The following is a 26,636-nucleotide window of genomic DNA, read 5'->3' on the forward strand; positions in this document are numbered from 1 at the left end:
CCGGGAAGTCATGGCTTAAGTCTTTTCCTACCATTCTAAGTCCCTTATGTGTTGAAGGAAACTGACTTTAATGGACTTATTTTTTCCTCAATGACAATATAGGACTGAAAGTCTTAAGCCTTCAATTGGAAGGGACATTGTGCTGTGAGAAAAGTCTCCCAGACGGAATGCAGAGACGTTATCAATGTAGGTTACAGCAGTTCTAAAATCTCAGGGTAGTTTTGTAGGCAGGCATGGGCAGAATGAAGCTCCCTCCTTGCTCTTCCCTAATTCTCACCCCTTCTCCCTTCATCCCTTTCAAGCCCTTTGAGTAAGCACAAATCTCCCCTAAATGGCAAGATCCATCCCCTAAAATTTTGTTCAATCTTGCACTTCTCTCTAGGGATCTAATACATCAAGGTTCATGACCATCCTGAAGGAATGACAGACAGAATTCCTGAGACACTTATTCCAAAGAGTGTGTATGTATGTATGTATGTATATATATATATATATATATATACACACACACACACATATATATAGTATATACTCATACAGTAAAAGTATATATTTATTGTATATAAGTATATATACTTATACAAGTAATACTGCATTTGTATAAAATAAGTAAATGTATACTTATTTTACTGGTAGCTGCTTAGCATTGAGCTTAGATGTAATGTCTACTGACAATTCATATTAAAACTGTGAGCAGATCACAGCATAGCACCCAGCAATCAGCTTCATAGTTCAAGTATCTTCTCTGGAATGAAACAGGCTTCCACCACAACTTTTAGGGTATAAATTGCCTTCTACCCATACTGGTGAAACCATGCAAGTTCAGGCTCCCCCTTTTCCTAGTGATATACCCCCACACCCAGCTGTGGTATTGTCATGAACCTTCAAGACTTCAGCTGCTTCCCAGTACACACAGAATGAAGCAAGACAAAACAAAACAAACAGACAAACAAACAACAACAACAACAATAACGAAAAACCATAGTTCAAACAGCTGGGGATATAGATCAGTGGTACATTGTTTGCCTAGCATGCACAAGGTCCTGGGTTCCATTCTTAGCAACACACACACACACACACACACACACACACACACACACACACAGACACACACACATGAGTTTGAGCCTAAGAGTCCAGTGAAAGAAGCAGTCGATAAAGGGCTAAAGGCCAGGGGAAATTACTAATGGCTTCTGCAACTATACTAAGGAAAAATAAATACTTTGCTGCATGCAAAATATTTCCTTGTATGTGAATGCCATTTAGACCGACCCTGTTTGCTCCTCAACTAGTGGACCGTGACTGTGTATTTGACACTGCCTCCAGCACTCATTCATCTTAATTTAACTGTCTGCATCAAGGCCTTTTAACACATAAGAAGGACCCATTATCATGCTTTTAAGTACAAATAACATGGTGGGACAGAACTCTGATGAGAGCAGCATCACACAAATAAAATGGCTTGGTAGCTGGTTGTAAATAGCTATGTCATTTTATCCTGTACCACTGATGATTTTCATGCTTAAGTTTAAAGAATTAAATGCCTACATTGACATTTGAAAGCTTTTGCTTAGAAACTATTATCTTTTACTTGTATTTGAAACGTTGTAAAATATGATGACCATATGAGGAGGCTGAGTGGGAGGCACAGTGTCTCGATTGCACTTTACTGTGGCTGCCTGCTGGGGTCAAAGTCAACCGTGAGCTATCACAGTTTCATCGGTGATTGGAGGTAGGTAGAAAGCAAAGGCTCTCTCCCTCACGGAAACAGACCCACTCTTTCCCCACCCACAGTCTCCCTTCTCGCCATACTGCCACACTGTCCAACCGTCTATTGTTGACAATAGTGATCTTGCTTTTACTTTCTCCGATTATTTCCACACTAAAATTTTGCTTCTGGTCAAAATTCATGTTGACTCAACAAGAACCTTTCTGTGAGTTTGGTCACTGGACAAAAACCCCCAAAATACAAAAAACCCACATGATCATCTCTGTCAAGGAATGGATTCATTGATTCTTGAGGTTAGCCCCATTCTCAGCACACCTTCTGCATTCAGACATTCCATTTTTGTTCTCGGCGTAACATGTAGATCAGTTCACAAAACACCAGGAACAATGTGTGTTTTCCCATCTAGACGGAGGAGTAAAGAGGCCCTCCCCTGCTGGCCACTTTGCACAAGCTGTATCTGGTTACCTCTAACTGGAATGAGGCTGTGGGGAAGAGAGAGGAGGCCTGAGAGGGATAGAAAGTTCCCTGAAAGTAGATACAAGAAGAACAAGGGAGGTGAGAAGGGAAAACACAAGACGACAAGTGCGTAGAGCAAATAGGGGTGGGTACAAAAGTGTGGGCCATTCTTCTGGGGACACTCACGGTGGAGCCGCCGCCTCCGGATCCTGTCCCTCCATGGCCTGTTTCTGATCCAGTGTAATCGCGAAGGCAAGACCATGGTCCCCAAACGGCAGCCTAAGACCTCATGACCACGCCACCAAAGGTCTCACAGCAATTCCGGAAGTCGGTCCAGATGCATAAAAATGACAAAGAATGTTTTTTTAGAGCTTCTCTCTCCCGTCTCTCTTTTTTTAATGTCTGGGGTTTCCGTTGGCTTATTTTATCTCTAGCTATCCTTTACTTCCCTTCCTTTAACTCCCGACTGGCCCCCAGGCGGCTGCAGAGCTGAGCTCCCTGGGGCCCAGCCTCTCTCAGACTTCTGTACCATGTTTTATGCATGAACACTGTGGCGTGGTAATTTATTCGAGCAGGGCTGATCCCTGAGCTCCTCTGTCTACTGTGCGTCAGAGGAGCCAACAGTGGCTGGGGGAGGGCAGGTGTGTCTGCTGGCACAGGAATGACTTGAAATGGGAATACAAGTCTGCAGCCTGGGACCGCAGGCTGGCCTCACTCCTGGAACCCTACTACACCTCACACTCAACGGCACGATTTATTGACTACAGAGTGCTGAAGACCTAGAAGTAGTCTTGGCACTTGGTAGGTGGGCAGTAAATAGTTGCTGAGTGAATACATTGGTTATGTGAACTCAACTCGGTAATTTTTTTTCACTCACTCGAATCCTTTGAGTTAATCTATCTTCTTAAATTTTATGTAAATGAGTGTGTGGCTCCTGACTGCAGAGACCAAAGTAGGTGTGAGATCCCCTGGAACTGGAGTTATAGATGGTTGTGAGCCACCATGCTGGTGTCAAGAACTGAACCTGGGTCCTGTGCAGGAGTGGTCAGTGCTCTTAACAGCTGAGCCAAATCTCCAGACCCTGAAGAGTTGCACTTATGTACTGCCTTCAAATATGTGTATTTGAACCTCCTCACTCTTCTTTTCTCCCTACTCTTGAGCATCACTTATCCATTCACACTGAAATTCATGTTGCTGCAGTGCTGGCCAATGGATGTAGGGCCATGCATGTGCTAGGAAAATGCTCTCTCCCTGAGTTACTTCTTTAGCCCTGTACACGTGCATGCGTGCGTGCGTGTGTGTGTGTGTGTGTGTGTGTGTGTGTGTGTGTGTGTGTGTGTGTGTGTGTGTGTGTAGGTTGCTTGTCCACTTCGTTTTTGTTTGTTTGAGACAGATCTCACTGGGAGTTGGAGCTTGCTGAACATCATAAGCCAGCTGCCCAGCAAGCTCCAAGCGTTCTCCATCTTTCATCTCCCCACTGCCCAACTTTTCTACGTGATGGGATCAAACTCAGTATACCTGCAGGAGTGAGAGTGAGGGGTTAGTTACAGGAGTGAGGGTGAGGGATTACCTTCACGAGCATGGGGGACTCCAATAGGTGTGTCACCAAGAAGTCCACCCAGCATGCAATTTTACCACTCCCTGTGTCCTGGAAAGGCAGGGTTTTTGAGCCTTATCCTTCCCTCCAGGTGAGGGCACAATCTCTTGAGCGCCTCCTGGGGGTGATCTCAGATGCTCTGGCAACAATGATGCCCAGCAAGGAAGAATACCAGGAAACAACAGAGGTGCAGAGCCCAGACAGGTGTGGCCCAGGCTCTGTATCATGCTTTCTTTATCTTAAGATGAGGGTAGCTGTTGACTCCGGGAGCTGTTGAGCTAAAACAGGATGCCATTTCTGGATGTAGCTGACATAGTCCCTGCGAACCAGCCCTGAGTGTAAACTCTCAGCAGCCAACTTAGCAGCTGGTTTAGCAACCACAAAACAATAGCATCCAGTGCCTCAGTTTGTCCATCTGTAAAATGGTAATAAGAATGAGAGCTGTTCCCTAAGGATTATGCTGGTGATCACACAAGTAAAAATGTACACCAAGAATGAGGAGCTGTGTTCGTCACAGAGGTCTCCCTCTCTCTTGTCAGCAGTCATGATTTATTATTGGCATAGACTAAATAGAGACAGTGGAGTTGGAGACTTGGCTGAGTGATTACGAGTTTATCTTGCAGAGAGGACTACAGTTTGGTTCCCACCACCTGAGTAGCGCAGCTTACAACGGCTAGTAATTCCAGCTTCGTGAGATCAGGCGCCCTCTTCTGGTCCCCATGGACATCTACATGCAACTCTCTCTCCCCTCACTAAAGAAAACGAGAGTCTCATGTACTAACTTCCGTCTGCTTCCATAAAAAGTTGCTGTAATTTTGTGGTTTGGAGCATGGTTAGTTTCTCACCTTATGCTTCCAGATATCCGGATCTGAAATGATGTCAGAGAGGCGTTTTTCTCACTATACCAGAGACGGATCTGCTTCTAGACTTTTCCGTCTTCTATCGGTAGCTGGTAAAGCTTGAATCTCTTTGAAAGCAGGGGTAGCCACCACTCTGAACCTTGACACAAACTGTAGCAGCATGCCTAGATTGTTGACCCTGGACCTTGGAAACTCACCATGTGCTTGTGCTCCAAGTTCCATCTTTAGAACCAGAGAGTATGTCAGAGATCAAGAGTAGCCTACCATCCGTCTAAGACGAAGTCTTCTTGGCGATAACAATAGCAAAATCCCCTAGGATGGCAAATTCAACCCAAAGAAACTGCTCAAGACACATAGAAATAGGTGTGGCTGCCAAGTCTCTTTCCAGTGAAATGACTGAAGTAATAAAGTTATCCTGTCCTAACTTGTCAGCCTTCCACCCCAAACAGCCACATTTGCCTTGGCAACAGTTTTGAGACTGTCCATGCATGACCTTAACCATGTCCAAGAGTATCATGTAGTATCTGCAAAACAAAGCTGAGCATTACAAAGAAAGCAGATGTTACTAGGCTGCCCAAACCCCTCACCCCATATAACCTCCCACCCCGAGCCTTAAGCACTGATGTCATTGTGGTTTGTCTTTTAAAATGATGTTCCCCTGAGCTTTGAAAAACAAGAAACTTTTCAGAGGCTCAAGCCTGCTCTTGGTCTAGCCATGAAAAAAAAAGGGGGGCTAAAAATTTGAAGTGGCTTAATCAGTGTGGTTGTCAATAACTACCTTGAGAATTGAACCTGGGTCCTGTTCAGTTTTTACCGTCTCTTACAGCTTCTCACTGCTACACCTTGCTATCTGTGTGCCATTTGACTGAGGTCAGGGCTCAGCTAGGCAAATCTGACATGAGAGAAGTCACAGAGCCATCTTCTGCCTTCTATCTCTTCTTGGGTCCTGAAAATTTGAATATGAAAATGTGGTATTAGGTCAAGACTCCTTCCTTTTCACTCCCAGACTATCAGACTTTCTTTCCTTCCTCCTTCCTTTCCTCCTTTTCCCTCCCTCCTTCTTCCTTCCTTCCTTGCTTCCTTTCCTCTCTGTGTCTCTGTGTCTCTGTGTCTCCGTCTCCGTCTCTGTCTCCGTCTCTGTCTCCGTCTCCGTCTCTGTCTCTGTCTCTGTCTCTCTCTCTCTCTCTCTCTCTCTCTCTCTCTCTCTTTCTCTCTCTCTCTCTCTCTCATTAAGCCACACATTTCCCAAAGCCTCTCCTGGGTGTGTGTCAGCCACATTCCTGACACACAGGGCTGACAACCGCAGAGGAAGGACCCACAAAGAGCAAGGTTGGCAGAGGTAGCACAACCTGCAGAGAGGCTGATGAAAGTTCCTTTTCTTTCTCCAACTCCCTATGTAAGTAACGTTGACCTTGAAGTCCTGACTCTTCTGCCCCCATCTCCTAAGTAATAGGATTGCTGGTGTGAGTCCCCATGCCAAGCTTCTCTTAGGAACCTAAACCAAAATCTCACCAGTTTTTCTCCATTATTATTCGAGGTCTAGGAGGTAAGATCTGAAGTTCAGGACTCTTGAACCCTTCTGGGTGGTTTCTGGTCAGATCTTCAGGGCTCAGGGGCCAGGGCCTGGGTCCTGTGACCCCATTTTGTGAACTTCTGCCATTATCTTCTCGATGACGGTGTCCATTCTCATAAATGCCTTAAACACACTATCTTGCAGCATGTTACTCTCCCCAGGCATCAAGCGTAAGGTGTCGATTTTTCCCCTTGTGACAGCCCACAATGCGATTACACATTCTTAAGTCATGGAATTTCATGGTGAAAACTTCATAAACTCAGCTGGGAGTGATGGGCTAAGAACAATATGGGTGGAAAAAAGTATAGTTGTGGGATTCTTTCCTTTTTCCTCCTCTCCAACTCGTTTTCAGTAAATGGAAGCTGGATACTGGCCTCTGGAAAAAGCACACCAGCATGTAGGCTTCTACTTGAAAACTGCCCCGAGGAGAAAGAGACCTTCAATTACTCAGTGAAGAAGGGAAACTGCTGGGCCAAGCATGTGGCAGACTTTTTAAAGAAAGTCACTGTGGAAAACTTGTTATTATTGTGAAATTAAAGCTTATCAAACACCAGGGGGAAATGGCAGCTCTCCACCTGACTTCTCTCCTGTCATCAATGTGGGAAAGAATGCTCAGCATAGAGGCTCGGCGTAGTCTTTGTAGGTTAGGAAAAAACCTTGGAGCAGGTGAACCGCAGCTGTTGGGCCAGCTATGCGCATTTACAGAGCCATTGGGTGCTTTATGTAGATGTGAGCTCCTGTTTCCTTTCTCCCACACACTGTGAGACATTTCGTGCTGATAAAAACTGTGGAGGTTAGAGTCATTGCTTCAGATGATAATTATGTAACACGTGCATCACAGAGGGCGGGCCATATAACTCCCTCCTTCAGTCTGTACCTGGGACGATGGGTTTAGAAGTTAAGAGCACTTGTAACTCTTACAGAGAACCCAGGTTCAATTCCCAGCACCTACATCGTGGCTCATAACCTTTTGTAACTCCAGTTACGGGGATTCAATAGTTTGTGTGCACACATAAAATATACAGACATAACATTCTTATACATAAAGTAAAACAAAGAATCTAAAAGCCCATGCGCTGAACCACAATCTGTACTAACTCTTCAAATTAAGTGAATAAGCTTCGCAGCAAAGGACATTTCTGGTTCCCTATGTGAGGTTTGGCAGCAGCGTTCTGTCTTAGATATGTGTTGTGGATTTGACAAAGCCAACGAGTGAAGAGCAAAGAATGAGAGAAGCAGACAGCTCTTGGAGAGTTACCTGAGACGACAGCATGTCTGAAGGTTTCATTTCATGGAAAGAAAGGGAGACTGGTATCTAGAGAGATTAAGAGACACTCAAGTTTGTACACATCTGTGGAGTGAGGCCAAGTCTCACCCCATACCCTTTCTAACCTCAACACTTCACTCTTCATCACCAGTCAGATGAGAGTGTGAGCTGTTTTAGGTGTAGAACATATTAGGGGTGTGTGTACATGTGAGCGTGCACGACTCTCTCTCTCTCTCTCTCTCTCTCTCTCTCTCTCTCTCTCTCTCTCTCTCTCTCTCTGTGTGTGTGTGTGTAGCAGAAATGTGTGACTTTGAGTTGGGGCAAGAAAGAAGTCAGGAGGCCAAAGAGAGGTTAGCGCTCACAGTTAAGACACTCCCCCCTAGCCAGTGCAGCCAGTCTCTGTCCTCTCTTGTCTCTCTCCCAGCCCTTGGTGGTGTCCCTGATCCCTATACTCAGAACATACACCCAGAGCAATCCGATTCAGGCAATTTTACAACTTAGCTACCTCCCAGCTCTTCTATCTGGCTGTCCCTACAGTCACAGACCTGACTCAAATTGTCATCACCCATCTCTGACACCTCCTTTGCAGGCTCCTAATAGGTGTCTTCTGGACCCAGTTTTGTCACCTTAAACTGTCTTTAAATGCAGCTCTGAGTGTGAAATGTCTTCTGGAACTATGTGTTTGAACAGATGATGGGGCTGTCGTGCAGGGGTTCTGGGAACCTTGGGAATGTGGGGTCTCCAGGAGGAAGTAGGAACAAGCTTCAAAGGGTACTGTGTTTCCGGTTTCGGCCTTTCTTTTTTCCTGCCTGTGATAACATCCACAAGAAGCTACCTCCTGCTCCCAATACCAAGGACCCAGTGACTCCTGTTGGAACTTTCTCACTGTGACAAGAAAACCCCTGTGAAAGCAAGAGGCCAGATAATCCTTTCCTCCCTGAATTGTTTCTGTCAGACATTTGGTGACAGGGGTGTGACAATAATGAGCTCCTAGCCACCAGGAGCCTTTCTGTAACACAAATTACTGCTGGGAATAAAACCCCAACCCCTTAGCCAAAGGCACAAGCTAGTCACTTTGGGAGGGAGGAGGCAGATATCCTGGTGTGACTGGTGGAAGGGGAGGAGGCAGATGACCCAGTGTGTCAGTGACCTTTATGGTTTGGATGTGATGCATTTGTAAACATAGTCCCCTGATGTGGCACTCTTGGAAAGTTATAGATCTTTAGTGAGACCTACCTGGGGGAAGTGGATCAGGTGGAGTGGATGGAAGGAGTCAGGCCTTAAAGTTTATAGCTCCACTGAACCTTCCCGGCCACAATAGACAGACCATACAGTTTCAAAAGTGAATAACCCTTTTTTCCTGTTAAGCTGCTTTTTGTAAACACACACACACACACACACACACACACACACACACACACACACACACCCCTAATGCATCAGGGTTGACTTGTTGGAAGAGAAAGTACAAAGCGCTGTCCAGGAGATGAGATTGAGTGGGAACGGATACCAAAGAACAAAAGGAAGCACTAGAATTCCAAGATGATCTTTTAGCTGTTAGGGACCAGCACTGTCCAGGGAAACACACGAGACGACTGTGGGAGCAGCTGCTGTGAACTTGTCATTTTGGTCACCCCAGATTTGTTCCCAGAGAGTCTTCTATATTTCTCTGAGATATTAAGGAAGATTTTATTTTCTTCTGGGATAGGGTCCAGATAACTTTAAGTCTTAGAATGATTTACTACGGGAATAAGGACCAAGTGGCATCAGAGGATGGATATTGTCTCCTATGTCATAGAGGGGACAAGGGCAGGCCAGCTTTCCTGGCTGATTCCATCAGCTCTAGGGCACAGTCTTGGCTGACCAAGGTAGTGGACTTTAGAGCAGTTCACCTTTGTGAGAAGCCCCTCCATTGACATCTCAAGACAGCAAAGAGTCCAGTCTGGTGGTTCAGACCTGTAATTTCAGTACCTGAGTGGCTGAGGCAGGAGAATTGTTGTGAGTTCTAGGTCAACTTGGGCTACATAGTGAGTTACAAGCCAGACTGCACTACAGAGTGGAGATGATGTCTCAAAAATACAAAAGAAGAAGAAAAAAGAAAACCATAGAAAAATACAAAAGAAGAAGGAAAAAGAAAACCATAGGAAGGAAATATTCTCTTTTAACTATTTTAGAGCACTTGGCTTTTCTTGGACCCTCACGACACTGGACTCACAGCACTGCCAGAAGACAAGGCAGTGAAAGGTCCCATGATTCAATGTCAGCCTTCCCTTTTTACGTTTTACAGAATCACAAAATCTGAATGTTCCAGAACTGCACAGCCAGCAAACTCAGACATCACCCATCCACAGTCAATTCACAGAAGAGGAAGTAGAAACTCGAAGGAGATGTGCTAGAATAATCCAGTTCATTTTGAAAGATTATAGTAGTGATCACCGAACATACAGAGACTGGTAATACATGGGGGTTTGCCCCAGAAGGCTCAAAATCCAGAGAAGGTAGACAGATGCATAAGTCCGCTGACTGCTGTCAATGCTGGTGCTCATCCGGCTTGCTTTCTTCCCTTTTTATTCAGTCTGGGCCCCAGACCATGAATCCTGACACTCATATCCAGTGTTGGTCTCCCTTCCATAGTTAACCGTCTTTGCAAATGCTGTCACAGACTGACTATCCAGAAGCCTGTCTCCTGGGGGAATTCAATATCTACTCAGGTTGACCATGAAGGTGAACCATGACAATGGGGACATTTGTGAGACCAGCGGCTGCCGCTCACAGCAGCCTTACAGAGGCAGTGCGCTACAAGCTGGGGCTGAGGTGTGAACACACCAAGGGAGAGCTGCCTCAGGGAACTGCCTCACACCAAGCAGAGCACCAACAGACAGCGAGCACCCTGCGTTTGAATTCAAGAAAGGAAATGCATTGGTTTTTAAAGAGGAAGAAAAAATGAGAAAACAAAACATCTGCATTAACGTATTTTTAAACATTTAAACAAATTATTAAATTTCAAAAATGCAAATATTTATTGAGTACTTGTTGTATGTCAGACTCAGCATTGTTCCCCGAAGAATAGAATCTGAATGAAATGAACTGGTTAGTTGATAGTTACGGTTTTAATCAATTTACCATACTCAGCCCAAGTTTGTTTGTGGGAAACATTCCTAGCAAAGTCTGCCGTCCTGAGAAACCCCGAGTCTTGTGCAAAGCAGCGAGGTTGACCATTGGGCATCAAGTTATGATGGCCTCACGTTTCTGCTTGTGTCAGGGTTTACCTGTCATTCCTCCCATTGGAGCGTCCTCTCTGTTGGGCAGTGCAGGCTGATCCCAACCGAAGCGTTCCCTGCCCTCCTTCCCATATCTGCCACAGTACACCCTCAGGAGATGATGAGGCAGGGCTGCAGGTGGGCCCACTCCGTGGCATTCCTTTTTATGCTGTGCCTTCTTGCTCTGTGGTGGGAAAGCCCACAGACTTGCTGCAGCTAGAGCCAGTGAGTGCCTCAGTGGACGTGCACAGCAATGTGAATCTTGGAAGGGGCGAGAGAGCAAAGCAAGTTATTGGCCTTGCTGACCAGCGGCTTGACCACAGGCTGGGGGGCAGGACAGCATGGCTTTGTGGTTGGAGGATCATGAAGTAGAGTGGGTGCTTCTGGGCCCACAGCAACAGCTTCACTAGCAAGGTGGTTAGATATTGTGTATTCATTTCCATTTTCAACTCTAGAGCTTTAGTGAGACACCTTTGGGTGTGTCTGTGTGGACGTTTCCAGAGAAGGTTCATTAACAGAGGAAGACCTATTCTGAATATGGACCCCCACCCAGGGGCTGGGGTTCCAGACTGAATTAAAATAGAGAAAAGAGAAAACCGCAGACTACCAACACTCCCTATCTCGGCTCTTTGATCTTCCTAGGGCTGAACTAGTGGCCAGCTTTGAGCCTTCCTGCCACAGTGGACCAAACCCCTAAACCATGAGCTTGCTGCCACAGTGAACCAAACCCCTAAACCATCAGCTTCCTGCCACAGTGGACTGTACCCCTACACCATGAGCCTTCCTGCCACAGTAGACTAAACCCCTGAACCATGAGCCCTGCCTGCTGTAGTGGGCTGTCCCCCTGAACCATGAACCAAAATGAATCCTTTTGAGTTGCCCCTTTGAGTTGCTTCTTTTGGGTTCTTTGTCACAGTAATAAGAAAAGTAACGAATAGTGTGCCGGGCCCTCTAGAGCACTTTGTGCCTTATTAGTTCATTCTTTGTTACTGTAACAGAATACTTAAAACTTAACAGAGCTTGGTTTGAATCATGGTTTGTCTCATGGTCAAAGGCCTGCACCAGCAATGGCCTCCTCGTGTATATGTCCTAAGACTGAGGCAGGAGACAGGTGTTTCTATGAATCTTTTTACCTCTTTCCTTATAAAGCCAGCAGCATTCAATCCCAGACTCTCTACCCTGATAATGTTGATCTCCAAAAACCAGTCAAGTTGAAGTTCCACGTTCACAATACCTCACAAGGGATGATAAGTTTCAATATCTGAGCCCGTACAGAACCCATGCAAACCATGTCCTAAATACAGCTGGGAGCTGTGAGTTCCTCCAAGGGGCTGTTGCTTCCCTTGTTCCTTGGCATAGCTGGAGGACTCTTCAAGTTACAGTGAAAATCACAGTGACAGGTGACCAGGATGCCATAGCTGTACACAGCAGTTCCCTGTAGCACTTGCTAAACACAGATCTGAGACCAACCTCCCAGAGAAAGATGGCTTTGAACAAGGGTGGAAGATAAAGGGGGGGAGCCGGGGGCACACCTATTGTTTACTGCTACCCAGGGTTAAGATTTTTGACAAAGATCTATTGAATACACTGTATCACTTTTTAAAAACAATTTATTTCTTCACTTCACATTCCTATTACAGCCCCATCCCTCCTCTCCTACATCCCACCCTCACAAGTCCCTCCCCTTTTAGCCACCCCCCTCCTCAGAGAAAGGGAAGCTCCCCATGGATACTAACTCACCCTGACACATCAAGTCACAGCAGGACTAAATACATCTTCTCCTACTGAGGCCAGACAAGGCAGCTCAACCACAGGAAAGGGATCCAAAGGCAGGCAAGGAAGTTGGAGACAGACCCCTTTCCAATTGTAAGGAGACCCACATAAAGATCAAGCTGCACATCTGCTCCAAATGTGTAGGGGGCCTAGGTCCATCACCTGTATGCTCTTTGGTTGGTGGTTTAGTCTCTCTGCCCCCATGGGCCCGGGTTGGTTGACTCCATAGGTCTTCTTGGTCTTCTTGGTGTCCTTGATCCCTCCAGTTCCCTCAGTCCTACCTGCACTCTTCCACGAGACTCCCTGACCTCCGCCTGATGGGTGGCTGTGGGTCTCTGCATCTGTTTCCATCAGTTGCTGGGTGAAGCCTCTCAAGAGACAGTTATGCTAGACACTGGTCTGCAAGCATAGCAGAGTGTCATTAATAGTGTCAGGGGTTGGCTCTCTCACATTGGATGGCTCTCAAAATGGACAGGTCGTCGTCTGACCATTCTTTGAATCTCTGCTCCATCTTTATCCCTGCACATTTTGTAGGCAGAACAAATTTTGGGTCAAAGGTTTTGTGGGTGGGTTTGTGTCCCCCTCCCTCTACTGGAAGTCCCACCTGGAGTTAGGAAGTGGCCACTTCGGTCTCCATATCCCCAGAGGCTAAGACTCTCAGTTAGGGTCACCCCCATCCCAGGGCCTCCCCTGTCCCAGGTCTCCAGCTTGTCCCAAATAGTCCCCACTCTGATTTCTTTTCTCTCTCCCAACCCTCTCCTGTCCCCTCCCCACATCTACTCCCCATCCCTGCTCCCTTTCTCACCACTTCTCCTACCCAGCTCCCTCCTTCCCTTCACCTCCGATGTTTATTTTATTTCTCTTTCTGAGTGAGATGCAAGCATCCTCCTTTGGGTCCTCCTTGTTACTTGACTTCTTTGGGTCTGTGGACAATAGCATGGTTCTTAGATGGGAGAGACATGTAGTGTAAGATAAGGCAGGTGTTTTAGGCCATCTGGAACCCGCATAGCAATCTGTCCAGTGCTTTTCTGCTCTTGGTAGCTTAGCTTGACCTGGGCTTCCAACTTAGCTTGCTGCCTGCTGGCCTTGTGGGCAGTGCTCAGCTCTGGGTTTGACCTGAGGGCTGGCCCCTGACTGTATCCTTTCAAGCTACATGGCCGGATAATCTACCAAGTCACTTTAGGTCTGAGCGTTCAGCATCTCGGATGATAGTCACTGGTCGATAGAGCCGTGGTAAGGCTCCAATGACCCATCCCTGTGGATGCAGTGCAGGGCACACAGCCAGGGCTTAATAATTAGATATTAGGATGCTTATAGTAGTAAGTCTTTATGCTCCTTTTCACTCTGTGGATGGATTTTCTTCACGCCATCGGACACAAGTCCAGTTACCTCCCAATGCTGATCTTACTTTTGGATCTATAATGTCCCACCCCAAACCAGATTAGATACAATTCAGTCTCTATGCCCAATTCCCAGAGAAAAAACTTTCCTCCAACTGTCAAAAGGCAGGTGACCTCGTCCACAGAGAGTTAAGCTGTATGTATGATGTCTTAGTTACAGTTTGTTGTTGTGATAAATGTGACCATAACAACTCAGAGAGGAAAGAGTTTATCTTACAGTTCCAATGCAAGGTCTATTACTAAAGAAACTCAGGGCAGGAACATGGAGGCAGGAAGTGAAACAGAGGCCATGGAAGATCACTGTTTACTGTCTTGTTCTCTGAGACTTGCTCAGCCTGCCTTCTTAGAGCATCCAGGACCACCAGACCACAGTGATCTGGGCTCTCCCACGTCAATTATAAATCAAGAAGACACACCACAGACTTGCTCACAGGACAATCTGGGGAGGTCATTTTTTTCAATTGAGGATCACTCTTCCAAAAATGACTCTAGTTTGTGTCGAGTTGACATAAAACCAGTCAGCATATGTGGGGAGGCCATGGAAACTCAGAGGTGACGGTGATGGGTCAGGAGTGTTAGCAGATGAGGATAAGGGGAGCTTTGGCAGGAGGAGGAGGGAAGGTATGAACAGGGAAAATGAAGCAGGGTAGTGTTAGCAGAGAAGTAATGGGGGGCTGTGGGGAGGTGTTTGCAGAAGGAAGAAAATGGCATGGGGAGGGGATGGTGGAGGTGATGGGAGGGAGGGGTGAAAGTTTGACTCTTCAAGAAAAAACAGTTGGCTTTATGGGCTGGCCAATCTTCCTGCAATGGTGGAGCCCAGCAGCTCTGCCGTTTGCACTGTTTTGTGGTGGTTTGATAGTCGCTGTGATCGTCAACTTTGCTGGTCAACCTGATATGGGCTGCCCAGATAGCTCACAAAACATGATGTCTGGGTGTGTCTGTGAAGATGTTTCCAGAAAGATTAACACTTATGTCAATAGACTAAAGAAGATATGCTCTCGCTGGCATGCACAGCATCATCAAGTACACATGGCATCACCCAACCCATTTCAGGCCTGACCAGCACAAAGAGACAGACAGCACAGCTCCTGGATTCTGGGCCTTTTGCAGTGGACTCATTACAACCCTGTCTTTCCTGAGCTTCTGGCTCAGAGGTAATGGACTATGGAACACTCCAGCCTCCATAATTATGTGAGCCAATCCTCCATTATAAACTATTTACTTATTTATATGCCTGTGTATCTACTGTCTGCATATCTACCTTCCTATGTGTAGAATATCTATCACCTGTCATCTAGCCATAATCTGCCATTTATATATCTATATTTCTATTACCTGCCTCTGTCTGTCAACTTATCCAACTACCCACCCATCAGCAGTCTGCTTAGCTAATTACCTTCCACTTCTCTACTGACCTGCCTGCACCTACCCATCCCCAACTAGTGTAGTTCTCCCTTTTGCTCGTCCCACTGTGTTATTTTGTCACTGTGATGAAAGAGCTGACAGAAGTGCTTTGAAGATGGATTTAGTTTGGCTTGTGGTTTTAGTCTATCCATCATGGTGGGAAAGACAGAGCAGCTATGGTACTGGACCTGTGGCAGTGGTGGTGCTGGGGGCTTTGGCCATCTTGGTATATCTTCATGAAGCAGAGAGCTTGGACAGGAACTGGAAATGGATACCACCTCATAGAGTTTCCACAGTTCCCCAAAAGATGGTTGCTGATGGTGGAGATTTTTTTTTTCATTTTTTTTTATTAACTTGAGTATTTCTTATATACATTTCGAGTGTTATTCCCTTTCCTGGTTTCCGGGCAAAAATCCCCCTCCCCCTTCCCCCTCCCCTTCCTTATGGGTATTCCCCTCCCAACCCTCCCCACATTGCCGCCCTCCCCCCAAAAGTCTAGTTCACTGGGGGTTCAGTCTTAGCAGGACCCAGGGCTTCCCCTTCCACTGGTGCTCTTACTAGGATATTCATTGCTACCTATGGGGTCAGAGTCCAGGGTCAGTCCATGTATAGTCTTTAGGTAGTGGCTTAGTCCCTGGAAGCTCTGGTTGCTTGGCATTGTTGTACTTTTGGGGTCTCGAGCCCCTTCAAGCTCTTCCAGTTCTTTCTCTGATTCCTTCAATAGGGGACCTATTCTCAGTTCAGTGGTTTGCTGCTGGCATTCGCCTCTGTATTTGCTGTATTCTGGCTGTGTCTCTCAGGAGCGATCTACATCCGGCTCCTGTCGGTCTGCACTTCTTTGCTTCATCCATCTTGTCTAATTGGGTGGCTGTATATGTATGGGCCACATGTGGGGCAGGCTCTGAATGGGTGTTCCTTCAGTCTCTGTTTTAATCTTTGCCTCTCTCTTCCCTGCCAAGGGTATTCTTGTTCCCCTTTTAAAGAAGGCGTGAAACATTCACATTTTGATCATCCGTCTTGAGTTTCATTTGTTCTAGGCATCTAGGGTAATTCAAGCATTTGGGCTAATAGCCACTTATCAATGAGTGCATACCATGTATGTCTTTCTGTGATTGGGTTAGCTCACTCAGGATAATATTTTCCAGTTCCAACCATTTGCCTACGAATTTCATAAAGCCATTGTTTTTGATAGCTGAGTAATATTCCATTGTGTAGATGTATCACATTTTCTGTATCCATTCCTCTGTTGAAGGGCATCTGGGTTCTTTCCAGCTTCTGGCTATTATAAATAAGGCTGTGATGAACATAGTGGAGCACGTGTCTTTTTTATATGTTGGGGCATCTTTTGGGTATATGCCCAAAAGAGGTATAGCTGGATCCTCAGGCAGTTCAATGTCCAATTTTCTGAGGAACCTCCAGACTGATTTCCAGAATGGTTGTACCAGTCTGCAATCCCACCAACAATGGAGGAGTGTTCCTCTTTCTCCGCATCCTCGCCAGCATCTGCTGTCAGATGGTGGAGATTTGATTCGTTGTCTCTTCCTCATCATCACTGTATCACATCCACTAGGAGGCTGTAAGGAGCCCTACTCTCCTGGCTGCTGTTCCCATTTTATGGCTTTGTTTTGTCTGGTATGTGACTGAATCATCAATACCTCCCTTACCCTTCCGGTTCCCTTTCCTGCTGGGAGAGAGTCTTCATGTTTATTCCTAGATTGTATTAATTTACACAAATGAATATATATGAATATATATATATATTTAGTATTTATGAGCACATACACATGTTCTATGTATTGTAATAGTGAATCCTCACTGTGAACTGATGGGATTTAGAATCACCTATAAAGCAAGTTTCTGGGTGAGAGTAAGGGCCACTTCTAGGAAGGTTTGAGTAAGATGGAAAGAGCTAGTGTGGGTGGCAATGACACTGATTCCTCCTCTGCAGTCTCACACTAATTAAAAATGGAGAGGACAAGAGACTGGAGAAATGTTGTCCTGATCAAGAACATGTGGTACTATTGCAGTGGACTGGGATTGGTTTCTAGCACCCCTGTCAGACAGCTAACAAGCATCTATAACTCCAGTTCCAGGGAACCTGATGCTTTATCTGACCTCTGAGGCACTTAGAAACACATGTGAAGCAAATACGTACATGTAGGGACATCCATACATGTAAATAAACCTTAATAATAACCTTAATAATAACAAAATAACAATAATAAATTATTAGCCTTTTTTAAAAAAAGAAGGTGTCTTAGGGTTTCCACTGCTGTGAAGAGACTCCATAACCAAGGCAACCCTTATAAAGGACAACGTTTAACTGGGTGGGGCTGGCTTACAGGTTTAGAGGTTCAGTCCATTATCATCATGGCTGGAAGAATAGCTGTGTCCAGGCAGGCAGGCAGGTATGGGAGGAGCTGAGAGTTCTACATCTTGTTTGGAAGGCAAACAGGAGAAGACTGACTTCCAGGAAGCTAGAAAAAGGGTCTCAAAGCCCATCCCCACAGTGACACACTTCCTCCAACAAGGTCACACCCACTTCCACAAGGCCACACTTCTTAATAATGCCACTCCCTGGGCAAGCATATTCAAACCACCACAGAAGGGGGCAAGTGGAGTGCTGGCATTCAGCTCTCTGCTTCTGGGCTGCAGACTCGATGTGATCAGTCACTTTACACTCCACTACCAACCTTGCCACCCCTGAAACCAGCCCAAACCAACCCTTCCCTCCATAAGTTGCTGCCGCCAGGTGATCTGTCCTAGTGAAGAGGTCAGTAACTAGTGTATGTGTGTCTACAAAGATGTGGTCATTTGGCAAACACATCTCTGCGGCTGCTGGCTTATTTATTTACCCAAGCATGGTCAACAATTCGTCTATTGTAGGCCCTCCTTTGTTTTGTTAGGTGTACGCACAAGTACATTTTTATGAACTCATGGGGCATAATGTGACTTGGCATATGCATGTTATGAAAAGCTCATCGATTAAGTTAGTTAGCATAGCCTCTACCCTTTTATTTTGGCTGGTAAGAACAAAACATTAAGAACAGTTGCCTAACAAATTGTTATTTATCTACTCTTGCTAGGTATACATTAGATTCTGCATTAGGTTCTCCAAACTTAGCATCTTATGACTGAAAAGCCATTTTAACTCACAGAAGAAAAGAAACATGGAAAGACTCTTGCTGCCATGTGCAGTGCTTGTCTGAAGTGTAGGTGAGAGGGCTGTAGTGGGGGTGGGGCTGAGAGATGGCATTTCTAGGACATGCTTCCAGCTCGCTGATCCTCATTTAGTGATGATCTTAATTCTAATGGCAGGGCCTGTGGCTGCAGCTGTAGGGAGAAGCACTCTGAATGGTGCTTGCCTGCCTGGCTTTCTTGGGCTTGGAATCAAGCCAGGAGCTTCTTTGGGACAATGGGGACAGTCTTTGATCTGGGTCAGTCTTGTATGGAGCAGATGAGGGACTCATGGGAAGATGGGGTTTGAACATCTGTTTTTGGTTCAGTTCATATGGACATGTGATGTACACACCCAAGGGAGTTTATGCTGAATCCTGCAATTGACCAAGGGGCCGACAGTGAGAGGTTGTAGAGTGCTGTACTCTAAATGGAACAGCAATACCATTCTTCCATGAATTCCACCACATGAATCCATCTCTTTAGAGGTAAAGACCTACGCAGCGTTAAACTGGAATCCTTCCAGGGAGGGTAACACATCTTCTTGTTGCTCTAATAAGGACTAATTTTTATTGTAAGTGGCAGAAACTTTAAGCAGCTGGAGCATGAAGCAGGCTTTAGCTGGCTCGCTCATCTCCACAGACCGTCTAGGAGCAGAGATGGAACATGTGCCAGAACACTGTCACCAGAAACATTTCTTCCATTTGTCAGATTCTCTCCCCTTTGAGCTGGCTTCATCTCCAGGGAACAAAGATGGCTTCCAGCAGCACCTGCTCACTTCCAGGCTCAAAGGAGAGGGCAGCTCTTTGCCTCTCACCCGAACCCAAATCACAACATCATTTCTCTTTGGCACATTAGGCATTTGGTGGCTATCCATAGGGCACTCACTGTGATTGATGGATAAAGATACAGTCGGTACCAAAGACTGGAGGGAGAAGGGCCAGCGCCATCCAAGGACACATTCTGGGGGTGGGAGTTCAGCAAAGAAATGGAGAAAGGGGCAGTCAGAAGGACAAAATGGACACATGCTCACCATTCTTACCAGTGTGTGCACCCCCACATCATACCTAGTAGATCAGTGCACCCGAGAAGGGGAGGCATAGAAGACATTGTAAAGATGAACCCCAGGTACAGGTTCTACACTGGGAAGCAGGCAGGGTGAAGAGGTGATCTTTAGGACCCCTTTAGGAGCTAGGGTGAAACTCAAGGACTCTGAAATGTAGGAGCAGTGGAGCTCCTGTTTGTTGAGGAACTGGCATTGCTGTTCTCAAATCATGCCAATAGCCCTCTCTTGGCTAATAACGGAAGTGCATCCTGAAGTTATATTCCTTATCAGCATGTAACAGCATCATTGCTTCAAGGACTCTTAGCCATGCTCCAAGGAGCATGCTGGTGACTAACAGGGACAACTTGTAATACAACTAGGAAGGACACTTGTCCTGTTTGCTGCACTCTTATGATCACTTTATGTTGTTCCCATTAAGGACGGATAATGTGACTAACAGGCAGCTGACCTTTCCCAAGCATTCCATTACAACCCTGAGAGGTCCAGCCTACTCCTCCAATCTGCGGATGAATTTTCTGTGCTCTGGAAGAGACACAGTGATTTACCAACCAATGGGTCATGGAACTCTCAGTCTTTTATCTCCAACCTCCATGCCCCTGCTGAGCATCTATCTGCAAGGAAAACTAGAGGAAGGGGGATGGGAGAATCATCTTTAGGAGAAATGTTTGAGCTCTAGAGCAATACACAATAAGAGATGAAGAGAAACACCATGTGTTCAAGACATGGCTATTGTTGCAAGAGCAAGAAGCAAAAAACAAGAACGTCCGTTCTGCTAATGCCGCTGCTGCCATGGGCAAGGGAGCAATGTAAGACCAAGACATTTAAGAAACAAAATGCCACTGTCCTTGTTAATTTTATGTTGGCTTGACACCAGCTAGAATCATCATAGAGGAAAAAGCCTGTATTGAGAAAATGCCTCTCTAAGATTGGGCTCTGGGCAAACCTGTGAGGGCATTTTCTTAATTAGTGATTGATGTGGCAGGGCCAAGCCCATTGTGGGTGGTGCCATCCCTGGGCTGATGGCTCTGGGTTCCATAAAAAAGCAGGCTGAGCCAACATTGAGGAGCAAACCAGTAAGCAGCATCCCTCCATGGCTTCTGCACCAGCTCCTGCCTCCAGGTACCTGCTCTGTTTGAGTTCCTGTCCTGACTTCTTTCAATGATCAACTGTGAAGTGGAAGTGTAGTCAAATAACTCTTTCCTTCCCAACTTGCTTTTTGGTAGTGGTGTTTCATCACAGCAGCAGAAACCCTAACTAAGACAGGCAGAGTTAATAATCATATAGCAGAGATTACAATACAGAAACATTGGCTTGGGCAGCCGTGTGAGAACCTGGGGTTATTCTAAGGAAGCTACTAACAGCAGTGCTCTGATTCATTCTTCTTATGTGGGTTTTCCTGGAAGCTACACACCAATGTCTTCACCTCAGATGGGACACCAATGACTAACTCAAGAAGTAGTCTCATCAGAGTCTCACTGTATAGACTGATGAGTTTATTAGAGTTACATGCAGGAGCGCAGGTGGTTAACAGGCAGCACTCCACTGGAAAGTCCTACCTGGCATGGCGATGACTCAGTTCTTAACTTCCTGTATCTCATGAGCCTTCCCCTCTTCCTCCAGTGGGGAAAGGCTCCATTCGAAGGGAATGGCAGGTATGGGCTTATGGAAGCTCATCCATAGCCTCTCCATCCACCAGCTTCTTGTGAGCTATGAGAGAGTGGGTGAGAAGAGGATTAGCTAGCTTTGATCCTCAGGACTCTAGGCTCTAACTGACTGTATCTTGTCACAGTAGAGTCTGAAATAGCAAAACATACTTTAAATAATTCACAACTTACTTGAACCAACTGTTATGGAAGGCGGTAAGTCCAATGGTTTTCACTGGGAGGTTTTGGTGTTGGCTGTGAGACTTGGGGGAAGACAAGTTCTTTGAGTTTCAGGTTCCCCCCATGTAAAATTGGAAAAAGAGCGAACTCTATCTGTAGAACTCTAGCCTTATTTCAGGCACTGTGCTAAGCACTGTCTTCATCCTAGTGACACCCTCATCCCAGTGACATCACGAGGAGGGAAACCCAATCTTATTCTGCAGCCCAGAGCTCAGCAGCTCAGTGGAATGAGATGACATGGACGAACTGGAGCAATTTAAGTGAGTGTTTTATGTGGGTCTGTTTTGGTGATTAAATAGTGTGTGTGTGTGGGGGGGGGGTCAGAGTTCAATGTTAGGTGTCTTCCCTGTCTCTCTCCACTTTAGTTTTTGAGAAAGAGTGTCTCACTAACCTGGCCCTCATTATCCTGATAGCCTGGCTTTCCAGCAAACCCAAGGAACCTCCTGCCTCCATCTCTCCAATGTGGAGATTACAGGCATGCGCTATGCCTGTCTTTTCACACAGGTGCTAGGGATCTGAACTCAGGTCCTAGTGCTTGCCCAGCAAGCACTTTGCCAAGGAACCCACCTCCTGGTCCTGGCAATAACAGTTATTGTTAATTTTTCTTTACATTTTTGTTTACTTTGGCTGTGTAACATACTGAAGTTATACAGAGATTAGCATGACTCATGCACAAAGGTGATATGCAAATTCATGAAGCGTTCCTTATTTTATTTTAAGAATAGTTTGCATCTGGAGCTGGAGATATGCCTTAGTGGTTCAAGAGCATTTGCTGTTCTTGCAGACGACCCGAGTTCATTTCCCAGTATTGACACTGGGTAACTCACAACCACTTGCAACTCCAGCTCCAAAACCATCCAATATCTTCTGGACTCCAATGGCACCAGCACTCACAGGCATGTGCACACACACACATACATAACTTTTGAAATAAAATAAATATTTAAAAAGTTTTGCATTTTAACTGAGAGCCATGGATAAAAGTAAGCCATTTGTACTAGTAATTGAATATTCAGTATTATTTTTACCTAATATTAATAATTTGGAAGTTACTGTATTGTTTCATGTTCCTCCTGCGAGTGAAGCCCTCTCATATGCTTTAATATCCTCAGAGGACAGCCTTGTTGACATAACCCAACTTTGAAAGCACCAAGAATCTGAAACATTCAAACTTGCTGCTGCAGCTGGGAAAAGAAAAATATCCAGATATGTCCTTAAAACCCAGACAGTCATCTAGAAGAGAAAGGCATCCTCCCCTGAGGGAGGTCAGCAGGCACGGGCTTTGAGAGGAGGGAACAATTCCATAGTTTCTAATCATCTACCCCCATTTTCTCTCACACCACTGTTGGGTGCTAGGGGCTCATTCCTGCAAAGTACTGATCTGATGGTCACACAGGGCGCATGCTATAAACTTGCCTAGAATCCTTGCAAGGTCCTGGGGATACATAAGATCAACAGGGCCATTTCCGCTCTCCCTTCATTGTACCGTGGAGAGAGGAGGAGGGAAGCCTACCTTATATGTAGGAAGTACAAGAACAGATTCTGGATCCAAAGTGGTGGTCTGACCTTGGCCATACAAGGTGTCTAGCTCCCCGACAGTGCATTTCCTTGATGTTGAAATGGGATAACAAAACTCTTTAGATTTTGGCAGATTCAAGGCATGTTGTATTCATGGCAGAATATGTGGTACATGATAGGGTTATGTAGGTCTTAGCTGTTATTACTAGTAAGCGTTCCTGGAAAGCATGGCTGGATCAGGCAGTGTGACTACAGGTTACAACAAGCTGTCCCTGATCTCCAGAGCTAATAATCAAGAGCAATTCACAGTCCTTGCCTGGCTACTGAGGAGATAATGCTCACATGCCTGGTGCTCTGAGGTTCAGAAGAGGAGAGGTGGATGCAGAAGGTACAGGATGGAGAGGTCAGGGATCCTTGACTGCAAAGGAAGAACGGTGCACTGGGAACTAGATGGGCTGGGGCAGGGGTGCTTGGGAAGCAGGTACACAGCAATGCAGAGGGAAAGGACACCTTCCTTTGATCTGTCTGTAAAGAGACAGCCATGCCTCTGGTAGGGCAGGTCCCTGAAGAGTCATCTTCCACCACCCAAGTGCTTCAGGTCCTGATGCTATGAAAACCAGCACAGACAACTGAGTCATGTCTGGAATGAGACTTAGTCTCAGGTCTCTCCCAGTTACCTCGATGTATCTCCACTTATTATGGGTTACAGTGCAATGAATGTGGAAATACATTTCTAAAGACATTTAAAAAAAAGTCCAGAGTGGCACTTGGCTGTTAGCTTAGTACTCAGGCGGTGAATCAAGAGGACTGATCACTGCAAGTTCAAGGCCAGCCTAGGCTGAGTGAGGATATCCAGGCCAATCGGGGGTACAAACAAAATAAACTTAACTAGTGGAATGTTACAGCCTAGTCTAGTCTCCCTAATGGTTATATTAGCCTGTAACCGAGCAGACCGCTAATGCAAAACCAAACTTAGAAATAAAGTGTTGAATATTGAAAAGAGAAAAATATGAGTACACTTTTGCACCATCATGAAGTTTAAAAACTGCAAGTCAAAGCCTTTAAAGTTGGGGGCCACCATCTGTGCACCACACATTCCAGAAACCACGCGTGATTGCAGTGTAAGTCAATGAGACCCCGAGCTGGGTGTGTCAATGAGACCCCGAGCTGGGTGTGTCAATGAGACCCCGAGCTGGGTGTCAATGAGACCCCGAGCTGGGTGTCAATGAGACCCCCGAGCTGGGTGTGTCAATGAGACCCCGAGCTGGGTGTGTCAATGAGACCCCGAGCTGGGTGTGTCAATGAGACCCCGAGCTGGGTGTCAATGAGACCCCGAGCTGGGTGTCAATGAGACCCCGAGCTGGGTGTGTCAATGAGACCCCGAGCTGGGTGTGTCAATGAGACCCCGAGCTGGGTGTGTCAATGAGACCCCGAGCTGGGTGTCAATGAGACCCCGAGCTGGGTGTCAATGAGACCCCGAGCTGGGTGTCAATGAGACCCCGAGCTGGGTGTGTCAATGAGACCCCCGAGCTGGCTGTGTCAATGAGACCCCGAGCTGGGTGTGTCAATGAGACCCCGAGCTGGGTGTCAATGAGACCCCGAGCTGGGTGTCAATGAGACCCCGAGCTGGATGTGTCAATGAGACCCCCAAGCTGGGTGTGTCAATGAGACCCCGAGCTGGGTGTCAATGAGACCCCGAGCTGGGTGTCAATGAGACCCCCGAGCTGGGTGTGTCAATGAGACCCCGAGCTGGGTGTGTCAATGAGACCCCGAGCTGGGTGTCAATGAGACCCCGAGCTGGGTGTCAATGAGACCCCGAGCTGGGTGTGTCAATGAGACCACGAGCTGGGTGTGTCAATGAGACCCCGAGCTGGGTGTACCAATGAGCATGGACTTGTGCTTTGCTCTGGAGACCCAGTTCCCTTCTCCTCTCTATCCAAAGTTATTCTTCTCCTGGGGACTGTGTGAGAAGTCCATTTCAGCATAGCATTGTGAATTGGGGTTTGCATTTTTATTTCTATGCAGTTTTTACCTTGTCTAACAAACTCTGTGAAGTTACAGCCCTGGCCAAATTTTTGCCCTGGGAGGAATCCCTCCTTTTATTATGTTTTTTTCCTGTTTTCCAGTGCAGCATTTTCTTCTTGCTTGGGACACTCAACTATCTCCCAACTGCCTCTGTCTTGTCCCAAATCGCTCTTGAAAGACGTGACTGAAATTTGGAGTTTTGTCCTTTCGATGGGGAAGGACATTCTAAGCTCAAAATAGGTCTCTTCTGGGACAGGCACACGGATGCCACACTTTCTGGGCAGTGGTGCTGGGGCCAGGCTGGCCTTATGAGCACTCTGTGTGCTGTATCCAAGGCTAGCGTAGTGACAATAGTTCCTGACAGACATGTCATAGTCCACCATATGTGCCATGGAGATGCACCAGAGGTTGTGGGACTTGAACTGGTAGGGGGAGGAGGACAGCAAGGACTCACTGATGTAATGGTCCCAGAGTCCTGCTCACTATGACTCCAAAGTTTAGTTGAACCTAATACTTAATAGCGTCTTCCTTCCCAGAGGGCAGTGGGATGCTTGTTTTTGGCTTGTGAAGCCACTGATATTTTAATTAATTTTTCCAGGAAAGCATTGGCCTGCTATCCTTAGAAACATCACTTTGCTGCCTGGCCTTGCAAGAATCTGACCTATTTTAGAAAGGCAGCTCACTGTGGCCCTAGGGTTCTTTTATGCAAGAGAGAGAAATGAAGCTCTTCTCTTACTGACTGGGGATGGGATACCCAAGTCAATTACAGCTACTGAAACGAAGGCTCCATAAACATTGTGTTAGTGAACCAAAGGTCTTCACAAATTTGTACTGAGAGGACCATCCCAAAATAACCATATACACTCTGGTAGATTATTGGGCAGGGCCTATCCTTCTGAGTAGAAGAGGACCACTAACACAAAGCCTCTCAGTGCTGTGCCCTTTGATGGTGTAATATCTGTGGCTGCACCACCTAGCTTGGTTTATGAACAAAACTCCACTTCCTTAGTCCACACACTAAGACTCCAGTTCTTCCAGCTTGACTTTTCTTTCTTTCTTTTTTTTTAAAGACTTATTTATTTAATGTATATGGATACACTGTAGCTGTCTTCAGACACACTAGAAGAGGGTATCAGACTTTATTTCAGATGGTTGTGAGCTACCATGTGGTTGCTGGGAATTGAACTCAGGACCTCGGGAGCAGTCAGTGCTCTTAACCACTGAGCCATCTCTCCAGCCCTTGACTTTTCAAGTTAGGAGTGGTGGCTCATGTTCGTAAACCCAGGCAGCTGAGACAGGAGAACTGTTGGGAGCTCCAAGTAGACCTGTGGGCCTGAACTACCTAGTAAGTTCTTTGTCCTTGCGAGATCTTTTCTAAAGAAAACAGAAGAAGAAAGAAAAAAAAAGAGAGAAAGATTAAAAAAAAAGGAAAAGTTTTCAGCATCAGAGGAATGTCTTGGGGTTTCCTTTTTTCTTATCTTTTTTTGGTCTTATTTACCTTTATTTTATGTGCATTGGTGTTTTGCCTGCATGTTTGTCTATATGAGAATGTCAGATCTTGGAGTTACAAACAGTTGTGAGCTGCCATGTGGCTGTTGGGATTTGAACCCAAGTCCCCTGGAAGAACAGTCAGTGCCCCTAACCACTG

At 46.1% G+C, this 26,636-nt stretch overlaps 2 protein-coding genes, 2 long non-coding RNA genes and 1 pseudogene across 30 annotated transcripts in view; 2 read left to right on the forward strand and 3 right to left on the reverse strand.

Annotated features, from left to right (window-relative positions):
• Nucleotides 1-2,737, reverse strand: part of Ripor2 (RHO family interacting cell polarization regulator 2) — a 223,866-nt gene extending 221,129 nt beyond the window's left edge. For 3 of the 8 annotated variants that reach the window (XR_015640804.1, XR_015640805.1, XM_087590614.1), the window contains exon 1: nt 2,372-2,737. Coding sequence is in view for 4 of the 8 variants with exons in the window: in XM_087590614.1 (XP_087446740.1) it covers nt 2,372-2,447 (76 nt within the window). In the remaining 4 variants the exon portion in view is untranslated. The remainder of the gene's footprint in view (nt 1-2,371) is intronic. The other 5 variants (XR_015640806.1, XM_087590615.1, XM_087590610.1 and 2 more) reach the window with 2 other exon arrangements.
• Nucleotides 2,738-3,100: 363 nt separating this feature from the next.
• LOC148000140 (uncharacterized) lies at nt 3,101-8,222 on the reverse strand. The gene is made up of 3 exons (XR_015641663.1): nt 6,155-8,222; nt 5,421-5,588; nt 3,101-5,166 (listed from the first exon to the last, which is right to left on the reverse strand). It is a non-coding gene; the product is annotated as an uncharacterized LOC148000140 (long non-coding RNA).
• Nucleotides 8,223-12,335: 4,113 nt separating this feature from the next.
• The window catches only part of Cmah (cytidine monophospho-N-acetylneuraminic acid hydroxylase), a 90,611-nt gene continuing 76,310 nt past the window's right edge, over nt 12,336-26,636 (reverse strand). For 4 of the 17 annotated variants that reach the window (XM_087591051.1, XM_087591046.1, XM_087591052.1 and 1 more), the window contains one exon: nt 21,035-21,269. The gene's annotated coding sequence lies outside the window, so the exon portion shown is untranslated. Of the gene's footprint in view, nt 13,439-17,569; nt 19,460-21,034; nt 21,270-26,636 lie in introns of those variants that run through there. The other 13 variants (XR_015640894.1, XR_015640900.1, XR_015640889.1 and 10 more) reach the window with 11 other exon arrangements.
• Nucleotides 14,899-26,636, forward strand: part of LOC102552189 (uncharacterized) — a 66,177-nt gene continuing 54,439 nt past the window's right edge. For 3 of the 4 annotated variants that reach the window (XR_015641656.1, XR_015641658.1, XR_015641659.1), the window contains exon 1: nt 14,916-15,106. This is a non-coding gene — a long non-coding RNA (uncharacterized LOC102552189). Of the gene's footprint in view, nt 15,107-21,593; nt 21,706-26,636 lie in introns of all 4 variants that reach the window. The other variant, XR_015641657.1, reaches the window with a different exon arrangement.
• On the forward strand, nt 22,063-22,158 carry LOC120097967 (U6 spliceosomal RNA; annotated as a pseudogene).

Source organism: Rattus norvegicus, chromosome 17 (assembly GCF_021556685.1).
Source record: "Rattus norvegicus strain SHRSP/BbbUtx chromosome 17, alternate assembly SHRSP_T2T, whole genome shotgun sequence".
In the NCBI taxonomy this organism is placed as follows: domain Eukaryota; kingdom Metazoa; phylum Chordata; class Mammalia; order Rodentia; family Muridae; genus Rattus; species Rattus norvegicus.